Source organism: Asterias rubens, chromosome 11 (assembly GCF_902459465.1).
Source record: "Asterias rubens chromosome 11, eAstRub1.3, whole genome shotgun sequence".
Lineage (NCBI taxonomy): Eukaryota > Metazoa > Echinodermata > Asteroidea > Forcipulatida > Asteriidae > Asterias > Asterias rubens.
Genome location: NC_047072.1, coordinates 17708309 through 17721821, shown reverse-complemented (window position 1 = coordinate 17721821; position 13513 = coordinate 17708309). Strand labels below are relative to the sequence as shown.

The following is a 13513-nucleotide window of genomic DNA, read 5'->3' as shown; positions in this document are numbered from 1 at the left end:
GTCAGACTGTAGTTTTTACTTTTTCATTTTGATTGTCCGTTTCTCTCTCAGGTGTGTACATTTACGGCCTTTTCCTGGACGGTGCCGGCTGGGACCGACGTAACTGCAAGCTGATCGAGCCCCCTCCCAAGGTCCTTTTCAGCCCACTTCCCGTGGTCCACGTCTACGCCATCAACGCCACCGGGGGGAAGGACCCGAGGCTCTACGAGTGTCCCGTCTACCGTAAGCCAAGACGTACCGATCTGACGTACATCTTCCCGTTGTACCTGAAGACGGTTCATCATCCGGACCACTGGATCTTAAGAGGCGTGGCTCTACTCTGTGACACCAAGTAAAAGAAGGTCTCGGAAAACAGAGCCTTATGGCAAATACTTTGTACATGCTGGTCTAGCTAGCAATGGGTATAGATCTTTATCACGGTGTGGCCATCTTGATTTTACTCCGTTTCAACTCGTTGGAACCAAACTGAGGCTGGACGAAATAATAGTCTGGTGCCATGTTAAGGAAATGGGGAACACGACCAAGATGGTGACAGCGTAATAAAGGTCTACTTTGTGAAAAGGTCTTTGGCACACAGAGCAATCTATTTGCAACCAGTTCCAATCAATCTCCAAATAAAAAGATTTCTAGATTAAGATCTCACATTTAGGAATGACTAATTTCAGACTTTTAGCGAAGTTAAAGTCTGCCTGGTAATCAAAACAAAAAGTACTTCTCTCTGAAGTTTTGCTGTTTACGTGTGTTTTACGTTACATAAGATTTTGGTTCATAACCCTGCTAGTTTTAATGCGACGTTTTAAATACGAGTGCCTGTTTTTGAGTGTTGCAAAGACTTTGAAAAATTAACTTATTAAGAAATAATATTGTATTGTAGGCTGGCTTAATAGTAGCTGAGGTCGTCTGGTTTTGAACGGTTTAGAAATAAGTGTACAATGTAAACTGGATTGACTGTATACAGTTTAGATGCCTTCACAACATGAAATATTTGCAAGCTGGCTGAGTTCAGTATCATTAGCATACAATTAAATGGTCACACAGTAGTAGGGTTGACTATGCTCATAGGTGCATTCACCACATGATATCATGTTGCAGGATTGCCTAGTGTTTCTATCATTCAAAACCACACAGTGTGGATGATATTTAATGGTCAGACAGTAGGAGGGTTGACTATGCTCATAGGTGCATTCACCACATGATATCATGTTGCAGGATTGCCTAGTGTTTCTATCATTCACAACCACACAGTGTGGATGATATTTAATGGTCAGACAGTAGGAGGATTGACTGTGTACTTTATAGATGCCATTACCACATGGTATTATATTGCAGGACTGCCTAGTGTTTCTATCATTCAAAACCACACAGTGTGGATGATATTTAATGATCAAACGGTAGGAGGGTTGACTGTGTACTTCATTGAATTATTCCTGGCAGGTCTAGCACATCTATTATGGACGGTCATATAGTAGGAGGGTTGACTGTGTACTGTATAGACGCCATTACAACATGATATCATATTGTATAAACATGCATCCATCACATTTCAAACTGCACTTAGGCATAGTGTCGTAACCAGACAAAACCTGACAAATTCAGATAATTTAGTCAAATAGGAGCTACATGTGTAATATAGTACAGCTTTGGCATTTGTGGTTAAATCTGTTAGAATACTCACGATCAGCATTGCTTGTTACAAACAAATTCCAAGAGGACCAAATAATTATTGTTACACTCCGTCCAATTTTCAGCATTTAGAAACAAAGTATATTCCTACACTTTTAATGCATATTTAGTGATATATTTATCAAAGTGATTTTTGAAAGACTACAATATATAGACTATAACTCTGTCTGGTCCCATCTTATATCGATAAATACTTGAGAAAATATAATTAGCTGTTGTAAACTGGTCACCAACCAAAATGACCTATTAATATTTTATATTAAAATTAACATTTGATATAAGAAATGTATACTTAACGAATATTTTCCGTCCATGGTTTTTAAATTCTAAGGGACACTGTTTTCAAACTTGTGTATTTTTTTCTTCAATAAATTCCGTTTATTGTCATTGAGATTCATGAACTTTTGTAGCATTACGTTTCAACTTCTTTTGCAAAGTTTTAATCTCTTCCATCCTTGGTAAAGTACTTCTGTTTTATAATACTTCTTTAAAGGCAGTGGACACTATTTTCCATTGGAAGCACCCTTTGCAAAATTAAAATTGCCCTGCAATCTCCATTTGAAGACGGGTTACCTTTTCAAAATTAATTTTGTAATCAAGAAATCAAGAAGTGCACAAATCAAGAAGCAATACTTTCAATCAAAGCTTGCTGCACCCAAACGAAGGCTTGTCAAAAAATAAATACATACAAATGGTATTTAAAGGCAGTGGACACTATTGGTAATTACTCAAAATAATTACTAGCATAAAACCTTTCTTGGTGAAGAGTGTTGGGGAGAGGTTGATGGTATAAAACATTGTTAGAAACGGCTCCCTCTGAAGTGCCATATTTTTCGAGAAATAAGTTATTTCCCACGAATTTGATTTCGAGACCTCATATTTAGAACTTGAGGTCTCGAAATCAACCATCTAAACGCACACAACTTTGTGTAACAAGGTTTTTTTTTTCTTTTTTCATTGTTATCTCGCAAATTCGATGACCGATTGAGCTCACATTTTTACAGGTTAGTCATTTTATGCATAATGTTGAGATACACTAACTGTGAGAGCTAGTCTTTGACAATTACCAATAGTGTCCACTGCCTTTAAAGAGTACAGGGAACAAATATATCACAACAACATGTAACTAGGTAAATATTACAAATTTGTGATCTGAAAATGTGAGCCTTCTTCGAAGTTTGAGGCTTCTTTTCATAGCATTTCTGACGTGGTGTTATTCGGGTGGCCCTGCATTGAAATAGTGCCACGATTGGTAACCTCACTAGGGACGTCGAAGGTGCACTGAAAAACGTCTGCCGGCATGCAGTGGCCGTCAATTTACTCCAAACCAAAACCCAATGTTTATGAATGAAAATTATTGGTTGAATTTAAATATCTGATGGGGTGTTAACAAAGTTTAGAGTTTTATCTTTACAATTATATATTTTTTATTGGATTTGAGAATAAATGAGTATGATTAATAAAAGATTGAAAATGCCTGGACATGTCACGAAGTGTATTTATTTAGAGAAATTACGTAGTTGTACAAAGTTAAGTTTGCGTTTAAGAGTAACAAGATTTTGTTTTTTATGGCTAATGGGCCCGTAAAGTTCGTAGTTCACACATGTTCCCCCATCTTTTGGAGGGTGGGTGACACTATATCAAATGCCCCCACCCCTCTTCAAAATTTGCCCTAGATTGCATCACAGGGCATCTAAAATGGCAAATGTTCACAGACTCTTAATCGGGCCCATACCCCATCCCGTAAAGGCTTCTCACACGTATGCTCTATATCGTTGACAGATTTGCACCTACCCCTTGAAAGAGCGGAAGGGAAGTGTCCCCCATCCCACCCCATTTTTGAAAGGGGACACAATATCAAATTTTTCCCCCGCGTCTTTTGACCACCTTTATCATAAAACTCAAGTATTGCAAGGTGCAAGACCAAACCCTGTGCCACAAACCCTGTGTCCCGTCATTGCAATCAATTCTTAGGTGGTGGTGGGGGGTGGGGGGCACAATGTTTCCCAGTTTTGTTGCCTTGTGTTTCTTAAAGGCAGTGGACACTACTGGTAATTACTCAAAATAATTATTGGCATAAAACCTTTCTTGATTACTAGTAATAGGGAGAGGTTGATAGTATAAAACGTGGTGAGAAACAGCTCCCTCTGAAGTGACGTAGTTTTCGAGAAAGAAGTAATTTTCCACGAATTTGATTTCGAGACGACCTCAAGTTTAGAATTTGAGGTCTCGAAATCAAGCATCTTAACGCACACAACTTCGTGTGACAAGGGTGTTTTTTCTTTCATAGTTATCTCGCAACTCTGACTACCAATCAAGCTCAAATTTTCACAGGTTTGTTATTTTATGCATAGGCCTATGTTGATATACACCAAGTGAGAAGACTGGTCTTTGACAATTACCAATAGTGTCCACTGTCTTTAAAGGGCACGTACAGGCGTGTCATCTCAATACTTTTAAGTTCTCTTGCAGCCTATATGGCGAGTTACAGCGGTAATAATTTACCCAGATAAAACTTCTCACCTGAAGGTTGTTAATAACTCTGTTCCATTTGACACCACATTCAATTGAGACGTTTCTGAGATTGTTTTCTTTGCCCGCAAATCTTGCGTACAAACATTGCAAACATTCCATTACACATACCCATCTTTTTCATTTTGTTAATAATGAATATTCAAGAATTTCCCAAATCCGAAAAGGCCCAAATTCTACTGTTCAAATTTTGAAGGCTTATTGTTTTGTTTTGTTTGCTACTGGGTCTCTAAATGACCTAAGATTGCACCACAGAGCATCTAGACTGCAACATTTCGCAGGCCCTTAAGCAAGCTCGGACCCATGCCGTAAAGGCCTCACACTTGCATGCGCATTCTTTGACAGATTATTAGTATTATTATTATTATTATATCAACTAACGATGAATATAAGTTAAGCTCAATCCTTTAAAGTATCCCATTCCAATTGCAGTAAACATTTACGCAGTGAAAGCTACTTAAAGGCAGTTGACACTTTTGGTAATTGTCAAAGACTAGCCTTCACAGTTGGTGTATCTCAACATATGCATAAAATAACAAACCTGTGAAAATTTGAGCTCAATCGGTCACCGAACTTGCGAGATAATAATGAAAGAAAAAAACAGCATTGTCACACGAAGTTGTGTGCGTTTAGATGGTTGATTTCGAGACCTCAAATTCTAAATCTGAGGTCTCGAAATCAAATTCGTGGAAAATTACTTCTTTCTCGAAAACTATGGCACGTCAGAGGGAACCGTTTCTCGCAATGTTTTATACCATCAACCTCTCCCCATTACTCGTCAGTAAGAAAGGTTTTATGCTAATAATTATTTTGAGTAATTACAAATAGTGTCCACTGCCTTTAAACACAACGTTTAGCGATAAATGCATTTTCGGGACTCAAAATGGCGGCCAAATTAAATTTGACAATAATTTCAAACAGCTCGGATGTGAATTTTTGACAACAATTTCTGTTCAACCAAGTCTATTCTTAATTTTGTTCCTAGAAACCAATTAATTTGCCTTAAATTTTTCCAAAAATTGTGTTTTTTCCCCATTTTCATGCAAAATGCTGAATCTGTCGCCTAATTTTCTAGTTAATGACAAGTTGAGTTTTTGTAATGGTTTTAGGGGAAAATGGCGGCCATATTGTTTTTTTTACCCCAAAATGCACTTTTGCCGGGTCAAATATTAAAAAACATCTTGATTCATGATCAACATGTCTTAACGCACATTTTTTATGGCAAAATATTCGGAAGTGTATTTTTCACCTCATATTCTGTTCAACCAAGTTTGTACCTAACCAAAGTTGCCAAAAGATTTTCCCAAAAATTGTGTTTTTTTCCCAATGTTCCATGCAAAATGGCGGCCATATCGAATTTTGAAATGTTTGAAATGTAAAATGTACAAACCTATAACTTTAAGCCAAATTTGGGCTGAATCGGTCTTTTAATTTTCTAGTTAATGACAATTTGAGTTTTTGTAATTGTTTTGGGGGAAAACGGCGGCCATATTGTGTTTTGACCCAAAATAGCACTTTTGCCGGGTCAAATATTTATACACCATCGTGATTCATAATCAACATATTTGGTTATGTCAAATTGTCGCACATTTAAATGTAAAAATGTACGGAGTGTATTTTTCACTACATATTCTGTTCAACCAACTTGGAACCCGTAACCAAAGCTGCCTAAAAAATTGCCCCAAAATGTGTTTTTCCCCCATTTTTTATTTTTTTGCAAAATGGCGCCCATTATTGAAATTTGTAACATTTTAAATGTAAAATGTACACCACAAACCTCATACTTTCAGCCAAATTTGGGATGAATCTGTCTCTTAATATTCTAGTTAATCACAATATTGGAGTTTTTGTAGTGGTTGTGGGGGGAAAAATGCACTTTCGCCAGTTCAAATATTTATACACCATCTTGATTAATGATCAACATGTCCTACCGCATATTTATTTTTAGATCCTAATATTCGGAAGTGTATTTTCACTACATATTCTGTTCTACCAAGTCTGTACCTATCCAAAGTTGCCAAATAAGTTCCCAAAAAATGTGTTTTTATCCCATTTCATTTTTGCAAAATGGCGGCCATATTGAATTTGGTAACACTTTAAAATGTAAAATGTACAAACCTCATACTTTCAGCCAAATTTGGGCTGAATCGGTCTCTTAATTTTCTAGTTCATGACAATTGGAGTTTTTGTAATGTTTTTTTTTTTGGGGGGGGGGAACGGCGGCCATTTTGTTTTTTATCCAAAAAATGCACTTTCGCCGGGTCAAATATTTATATACCATCTTGATTCATGATCAACTTGTCTTAACGCACATTTTTATGTAAAATTATTAGGAAGTACATTTTCACCACATTATTCTGTTCAAACAAAACTATATTTTATTTTAATCCTGACCAAATTTGCCTTAAAATTTTTACCAAAAATGTTTCCCTATTTTTTTATGTAAAATGGCGGCCATACTGAATTTTGAAATTTTTTCATGTAAAATGTACAATTCTATAACTTCAGCCACATTTGGGCTGAATCGGTCTCCTAGTGTTCTAGTTATGTCAATGGGAGTTGTTTTATAATGGTTTCAGGTGGAAAACGGCGGCCATTTTGCTTTTTTCACCCAAAAATGCCGGGTCAAAATTTTATACACCACACTGAATCATGATCAGCATGTCCTACTGTACATTTTCATATAAAAATATTGAGGGGAGCAAAAAATGTAAGGTAAAAATGTTTTAAAGCTTTTTTGGCACTGTGGAGCTTAGACTATAGCAGAAAATGAAGATTTTGAAAAAAAAAAAGGTTTTACTTGAAAGTAAATTCTCATTTTCTTCTATCAAAATATTGAAAATTGCGCTGTCCACTTTTGGTCCTTCATAGGTACAGGAATAATATGTAGGGCAGATAAGTGCAAAAAATAATATACACAAAATAAACAAACGCCCCAAGATTTTGTTGACCATTATTTGAGGGCGCTGTGCCAAGTTTTGCGCAGGTCCAGTAGGTGTTCAGCTGCTGAGTAAACACAACATACTGTCGTATGCTCGTCCAGTGTCTTAAATGGAAGTCACAATAATTAAACTGCAAAAAAAACACATGGTATTTATGTGGATTTTTTTTAAAATGTTTTATGTCTGGAGAAAGGTAATACGTTTGTTGCTTCGGGTTCAGTGACTTGCAATAGTTTGTATGAAGCTGTTAAAGACATGGTACACTATTGGTAATAATTGTCAAAGACTAGTCTTCTCACTTGGTGTATCTCAACATATGCATAAAATAACAAACCTGTGAAATGAGCTTGGTCGTCGAAGTTGCGAGATCATAATAATGAAAGAAAAAACTCCCTTAACACACAAAGTTGTGTGCTTTCAGATGCTTGATTAAAGATCTCAAATTCTAAACTTGAGGTCTCGAAATAAAATTCGTGGAAAATTAATGTTTTTCTCGAAATCAAGGTCACTTCAGAGGGAGCCGTTTCTCACAATGTTTTATACTATCCTCTCCCCATTACTCGTTACCAATTGAGGTTTTATGCTGATAATTATTTTGAGTAGTTACCAATAGTGTCCACTGCCTTTAAAAAATTGGGAAAATTTGCTATACACAGTCGGTGAAATTCAAAAGGCGCAGGCAGGATGAGTCTGTGACAAAACGTTATTGTTTGATTTTAGGCTAATTTGCAACGGTCTCCTTCACTTGTCTGCTCTCGCCAAACGCCAGTTAAAATATCCAATAATTGCAAGCGAATTTAGAATTAGAAACTCCAAACCAAATTCGCTAATCCCCCAGCAGCAACTCACTTAAATAACTGTTTACGCCCCTCTTGTTTTTATTTTAAAATTAATTACCCCTGTGGTTAAAAATAACAAAATGCATTTGAGGACACACATGAAAATGCAGTTTAAACATAAAAACAGCAGGGGGCAAAAAACTATTTTTCCAGCATTATCATGGTTATACAAATCATATAATAATATTATTTCTTTGTTTTTTAATCGTTGTGAGTGACAACTTATGTAATGTTCTAGGGATTATTGAAAACAAAGTTTAAAGCGATTTTGATTTAGTAGTTAGAAGGGACTTCTCTCTTAGATAGTGACGTGGTGTGGTTCGTATTCGGGGATAATGTTTATTTAATTTCATTGTTTATTCTTTTGCGCTTGGTATTTTTAACCAGAATAAATCAAAATCATCCAGAAAGTGCATCAATTAATTATTACAATTCATTAACTTTGCGCGGGAGACTCTACAATCCACCAACAGAGGGCGCGATTCCTATTTTAATACCTGGTCAGATACCCTAAACCAATTTCAACGCTGAACGTATAGGTGAAGTCAGGCTTGATAAATCACAATCCACCAGCAGAGGGCGCGATTCCTATTTTAATACCTAGTCAGATACCCTAAACCAATTTCAACGCTGAACGTATGGGTGAAGTCAGGCTTGATAAATCACTTGCGTCCCATTCAGAAACGCACGCTGGATTAGAATTTCTCTAAAACATGGACGGAGATGAGTGAGTTGCTTCTTCGAGAGAATTTTGCCCGCAATTTTGCTCCATTTTACCGTTTCCTGAAAAAGGAACGGTAGTTATGAAATGCAAGACATGTCCTCACAAAGTAGATGCAAAAAGTAAGTTTGGAATATATATATTTATTGTGGAAACAGGAACTTGTAAAATTGTGTGTGATAGCCCCCTTGAGTCTTGACTTGTGTGTTGTTTGTGCGTTATTTATAAAAGGGGTAGGCGGAGTCGGGACGTGGCCAAGGAGGCGGTGGGGGAGGAGGCTGATGCATGATCGCAACACTCAGACTTTGAATATTAAATACATTAATGCAGATACAGCTTAATGACTGTGATAATTTTTTATTTTTAAAACAAAACAAAAATGAATATTTTTTTTAGTATAAAAAAATATTTATAAATAATGTTTTTAGTAAACTAAGTTTTCAATATTAATTTTGTAATTTACATTATATCGGCCTACTACTAGGCGTGTCTGTTTAATGATTGCCTTTTATATCATCCTTTGTAATGATTGCATCCTGGTGGCTCATCCGCTGTTGTTTGGTCATGTTATTATAATTTATAATAATAATAAAAATATATAAATAAATTCAAATTTGTTTTTAGTTGTGGTAAAAAAAACCTAAAGGAAATACCCTTGCCATTTGATATGAAATAATATAGTATCGAACTTACCTCAATGAGATATCCCTTTGTAAAAATAAGTAAAAAAGTGATGGCGCCATACAGAAAGTTATCCCCATTGACTGTCTGACTTGTCTTTTTTGGAAATGAATGTTTCAGATTTTCAAATCTTGATGAGGCATGGTTTGTGCTTTGCAACCTCAGAACCTGCTGCACTGTTGCCGGGCATTCATGATTACAAAATCGATCACCAACACGTTTTTTTAAGTTAAAATTACATTCCTTTTACAGATTTTCAACACAAGTTGTGTTTATTAATATTATCAGTGAATTTTGTTCTTTTTATCAGTGGTGACCGCAATTTTTTTGGAAAAGTTTCCGTATGGCGCCACTACTTTTTCATTCGAAATAAAATAATATAGTATCTAATTTACCTGATTGATATATCCCTTTTTGTAAAAATGAGTGAAAAAGTGGTGGCGCCATACGGAAAGTTATCCATTTTTATATTTATTATCTTTTTTAAATTTATGTTTCCTTTCCTGCAAGCTTAGCTAGGTTTTTAATCAAATCAAAACAAACTAATCAAAGAACACAATATAACTAATTGTTTTACCCTAAAAAAGGAAATTTTATCAACATTCTAATATTTTGAGGTGCAAAACAATAACTAGGCTTAGAAATAAACTAGCTATACAGGTAAGTTAATCAAAACTCGCCTTTTTGTAAAGACAACAACTATCATTAGCACAGACAGCATATTTTTTGAATGAATGAAAAGTCACTTATTGTCTTCCTTTTCATTACAGCTGCATCACATGGTGTGGTCTATCATTCATACCTGAGTCTCAACTCTCACAAGAATGTTGAAGGGTCGTCACAAGGTCGTCGACCAGAAAGACCTAGGACCACTGGTGAGTGACACACTGGAGTTTTATCTTAAGAAATATCCAAATTGTTTAGGTTTATATCTTGCTGTTCAGGCCAAGTAACAAAAGAAACATGTTTAGCATCCTCACCCGCTTCCTTTTTACAGGCCGCCTCCTTTTTTATTTTATTTTTTATTTAATTTTTGTATGCACATTTTTATTTTTGTTATTATTTTTTTTTTTTTTATATATATATATATTTTTTTTTTACAAAACAAGATGTACAATTAAATCCTGTGAAATTGGGTACACCACCCACAGGGGAACCTCTGGCCATTTTAAAAATTGGTTTATGAAAAAAATATGAAATTTATTAGGTGATTTATTTCATTTGGTTTCTTTTGAAGAATATTACCCCAAACATATTTAGGTTCACCGTTTTATTTTATTTCAGGAAAGAAACAAAAACAAATCAGTGTAAAGGGTTTGCAACCTGAATCAATTATGAAATTGTTTGAAAGAAAAATGCAAAGTTTTGTTTTGAATAAAAGGTGGTTTATCATAAATAGGTAAATTTTGAAAAAAAGCAACCCCCAAAGTTCTTTGTTTGTACTTGTTTATTTTGATTTAGAGGTTTTATCCCTCTGAAAACAGCAAAATTGAGTGACAATGGGTTCGCCACCCGTAGGGAAACCTCTGGCCAATTTTCTAACAGTTTTAGTTGAAAAATGTACCACTTCATTTTAAAAGGCGATTTTTTTAATCTTTTGGCAATTTATTGAAAATTAGTTAGAAATAGTTTTATTTCAGAGGTTTTATATTTAATTCTTAAGCAAAGCAAAATTCAGTTATATGGGTTCGCCACCCGTAGGATAACCCCTGGCCAATTTTTTAACTGTTTAATTGAAAAATTAACCACCATTTTAAAGGGCAATTTCTTTTTAATTTTGGTAATTTTTGAAAATTACCCCCCCCCCCCCACAAATATTTGGTTAGAAATAGTTTTTCTTTTATATTTAATATTTCATATTTAACTCTTAAAACATGTAAGCAAAATTCAGTGATATGGGTTTGCCACCCGTAGGGAAACCCCTGGCCAATTTTTTAACTGTGTTTATTAATTGAAAAATGGGCCACTTCATTTATCATTTGGTAAGCTTTGAAAAACAAGCCCCCAAATATTTGGTTTTATATTTTTAACTGAAAACAGAAGAGCAAAAACTCAGTGAGCAAGGGTTCGCCACCCGTAAGGAAACCTCTGGCCAATTTGTTAACTGTGTTTGATTGAAAATTGTACCACTTCAAATTAATTTGAGAAATAATGTAAACCCCCAAATATTTTGATGTACAAATACAGTAGTTTAATTTCAGAGGTTTTATATTTTACCTGTGAAAAGAGAGGAGCAAAAATCAGTGACAAAGGGTTCGCCACCCGTAAGGAAACCCCTGGCCGATTTTTTAACAGTGTTTGATTGAAAATTGCGCCACTTCAAATTAATTTACAAAAATAACGTAAACCCCCCAAATATGTTGATGTACAAATAGGTTCGTTTTATTTCAGAGGTTTTATATTTTACCTGTGAAAACAGGAGCAAAAATCAGTGACAAAGGGTTCGCATCCGTAAGGAAACCCCTGGCAATTTTTTTTTTCTCAAATGTTTGGGAAAAAAAGCAAACGTAATTAGTTGATGTAGCGCAATCTATACCTCGGATGGATTCATCGCTACTGTGACAGGGTTTTGCTTCTTTCTGTTATCTCAGCAAGTAGAACTAGTAGACCTATTTTGCTGAAACTTTCATAGTTTTATTTCATCTTTCTATATTTTGTCAATTAATCATAAAAATTAAAAAAAACTTATGGCCTTACCTTTTAGGCGTATTATAACAGATTTATTTTTTCAATGCTTGGTTATTTTTCATCACTTCTTAACTTCATTTTTGTATCTGGTCTGGTTTCAGATTGACAGGGCATGTGCCAAGTGCAGTCACGATGGACTTCATTTCCACACCAGGCAAACACGATCAGCTGATGAAGGACAAACCGTCATCTATTTCTGCCCATCATGCAAGTAAGTTAATCACTACTAAATTAAGCCTGGTTCATACTTCCTGCAAATGCAAAGTGAATTTTGGTGACACAGTCCTGTTTTCTTAGCGAATATTTCGAAGGGGTTGAACACAGTTCAACTGCTGCGAGTGATTCATTGCAAGTTCGTGACAACAAAATTTGCTTTGCATTCGCAGGAAATATGAACCGGGCTTTAGGCTTGTAGACCCTTTTAGGTTTAGTATACAGTTTCCATAGATTGCACAGGGGTTAGTAGGTACCTTTGAGGGCAGAGATGGTTCTTGTAATTTATTTAGCTTGGTCACTACATTTTTGGCTGCACAGGCAGTTTATTCCGAAGGGAACTGAGTTGGTTTGATGAATGAAATAAATGGTCCAGTGATCAGGGGTAACATTGTTGAAGAGCCACGAACGTCACTGAATGACGGATTTCAGTGCTATATAAGGATTAGTACAAGCAGAAAGTCACTGTTCATATGACATGTGTGTAAATCGTTGTTGGAAGTGTCGTGGCCGAGCGGTTAAGAGCATCAAATTCAAACTCTGGTGTTTCTGATCAACAGAGTGTGGTTTCGACTCCCCAGCCGTGACACTTGTGTCCTTAAGCAAGACACTTAACCATTGCTTCGCCCCTCGGATTGGACGTAAAGCCGTTGGTCCCACTCACCTTGCAGTAAAAATATTTGGCGCTTTCTTTTTCTGATGAGGAGGCCAATTTTTTTGCTGTGCTTATTCATTGAAAAATGCACCACTACATAAAAGGTGATTTAAAAGTTTTGAAAAACAAGCCCCCAAATTTTGCGTTTTATATTTTTAACTCTGAAAACCGAAGAGCAAAAATTCAGTGACAAAGGGTTCGCCGATTTTTTAATTGTGTTTGATTGAAAATTGCGCTTGATTGAAAATTGCGCCACTTTGAATTGAAAGTTGACATTTGGTAAATTTTGAAAAAATAACAGGAAACCCCTCCAAATATTTTGATATACGAATAGGTTCCTTTTATTTCAGAGGTTTGACATTTTACCTGTGAAAACAGAGAGAAAAAATCAGTGACAGTCTGTAAGGAAATCCCTGGCCAATTATTTTTTAAATGTTTGGGAAAAAAAGCAAACATAGTTTGTTGATGTAACGAAATCTTTACCTCGGATGGATTCATCGCTACTGTGACAGGGTTTTGGTTCTTTCTGTTTTCTCAGTAAGTAGAGCCAATTAACCTA

At 35.6% G+C, this 13513-nt stretch overlaps 1 protein-coding gene and 1 long non-coding RNA gene across 4 annotated transcripts in view; both read left to right on the top strand.

The window, feature by feature from the left end:
- LOC117296872 (dynein heavy chain 5, axonemal-like) overlaps positions 1–440 on the top strand; it is a 93835-nt gene extending 93395 nt beyond the window's left edge. For all 3 annotated transcript variants that reach the window (XM_033779967.1, XM_033779968.1, XM_033779969.1), the window contains one exon: positions 52–440. In XM_033779967.1, coding sequence (XP_033635858.1) covers positions 52–335 — 284 coding nt within the window. In that variant the 3' untranslated portion in view covers positions 336–440. The remainder of the gene's footprint in view (positions 1–51) is intronic.
- An 8269-nt stretch (positions 441–8709) lies between these two features.
- Positions 8710–12225, top strand: LOC117296355. The gene is made up of 3 exons (XR_004519744.1): positions 8710–8839; positions 10169–10273; positions 12188–12225. It is a non-coding gene; the product is annotated as an uncharacterized LOC117296355 (long non-coding RNA).
- The last annotated feature ends 1288 nt before the right edge of the window (positions 12226–13513 follow it).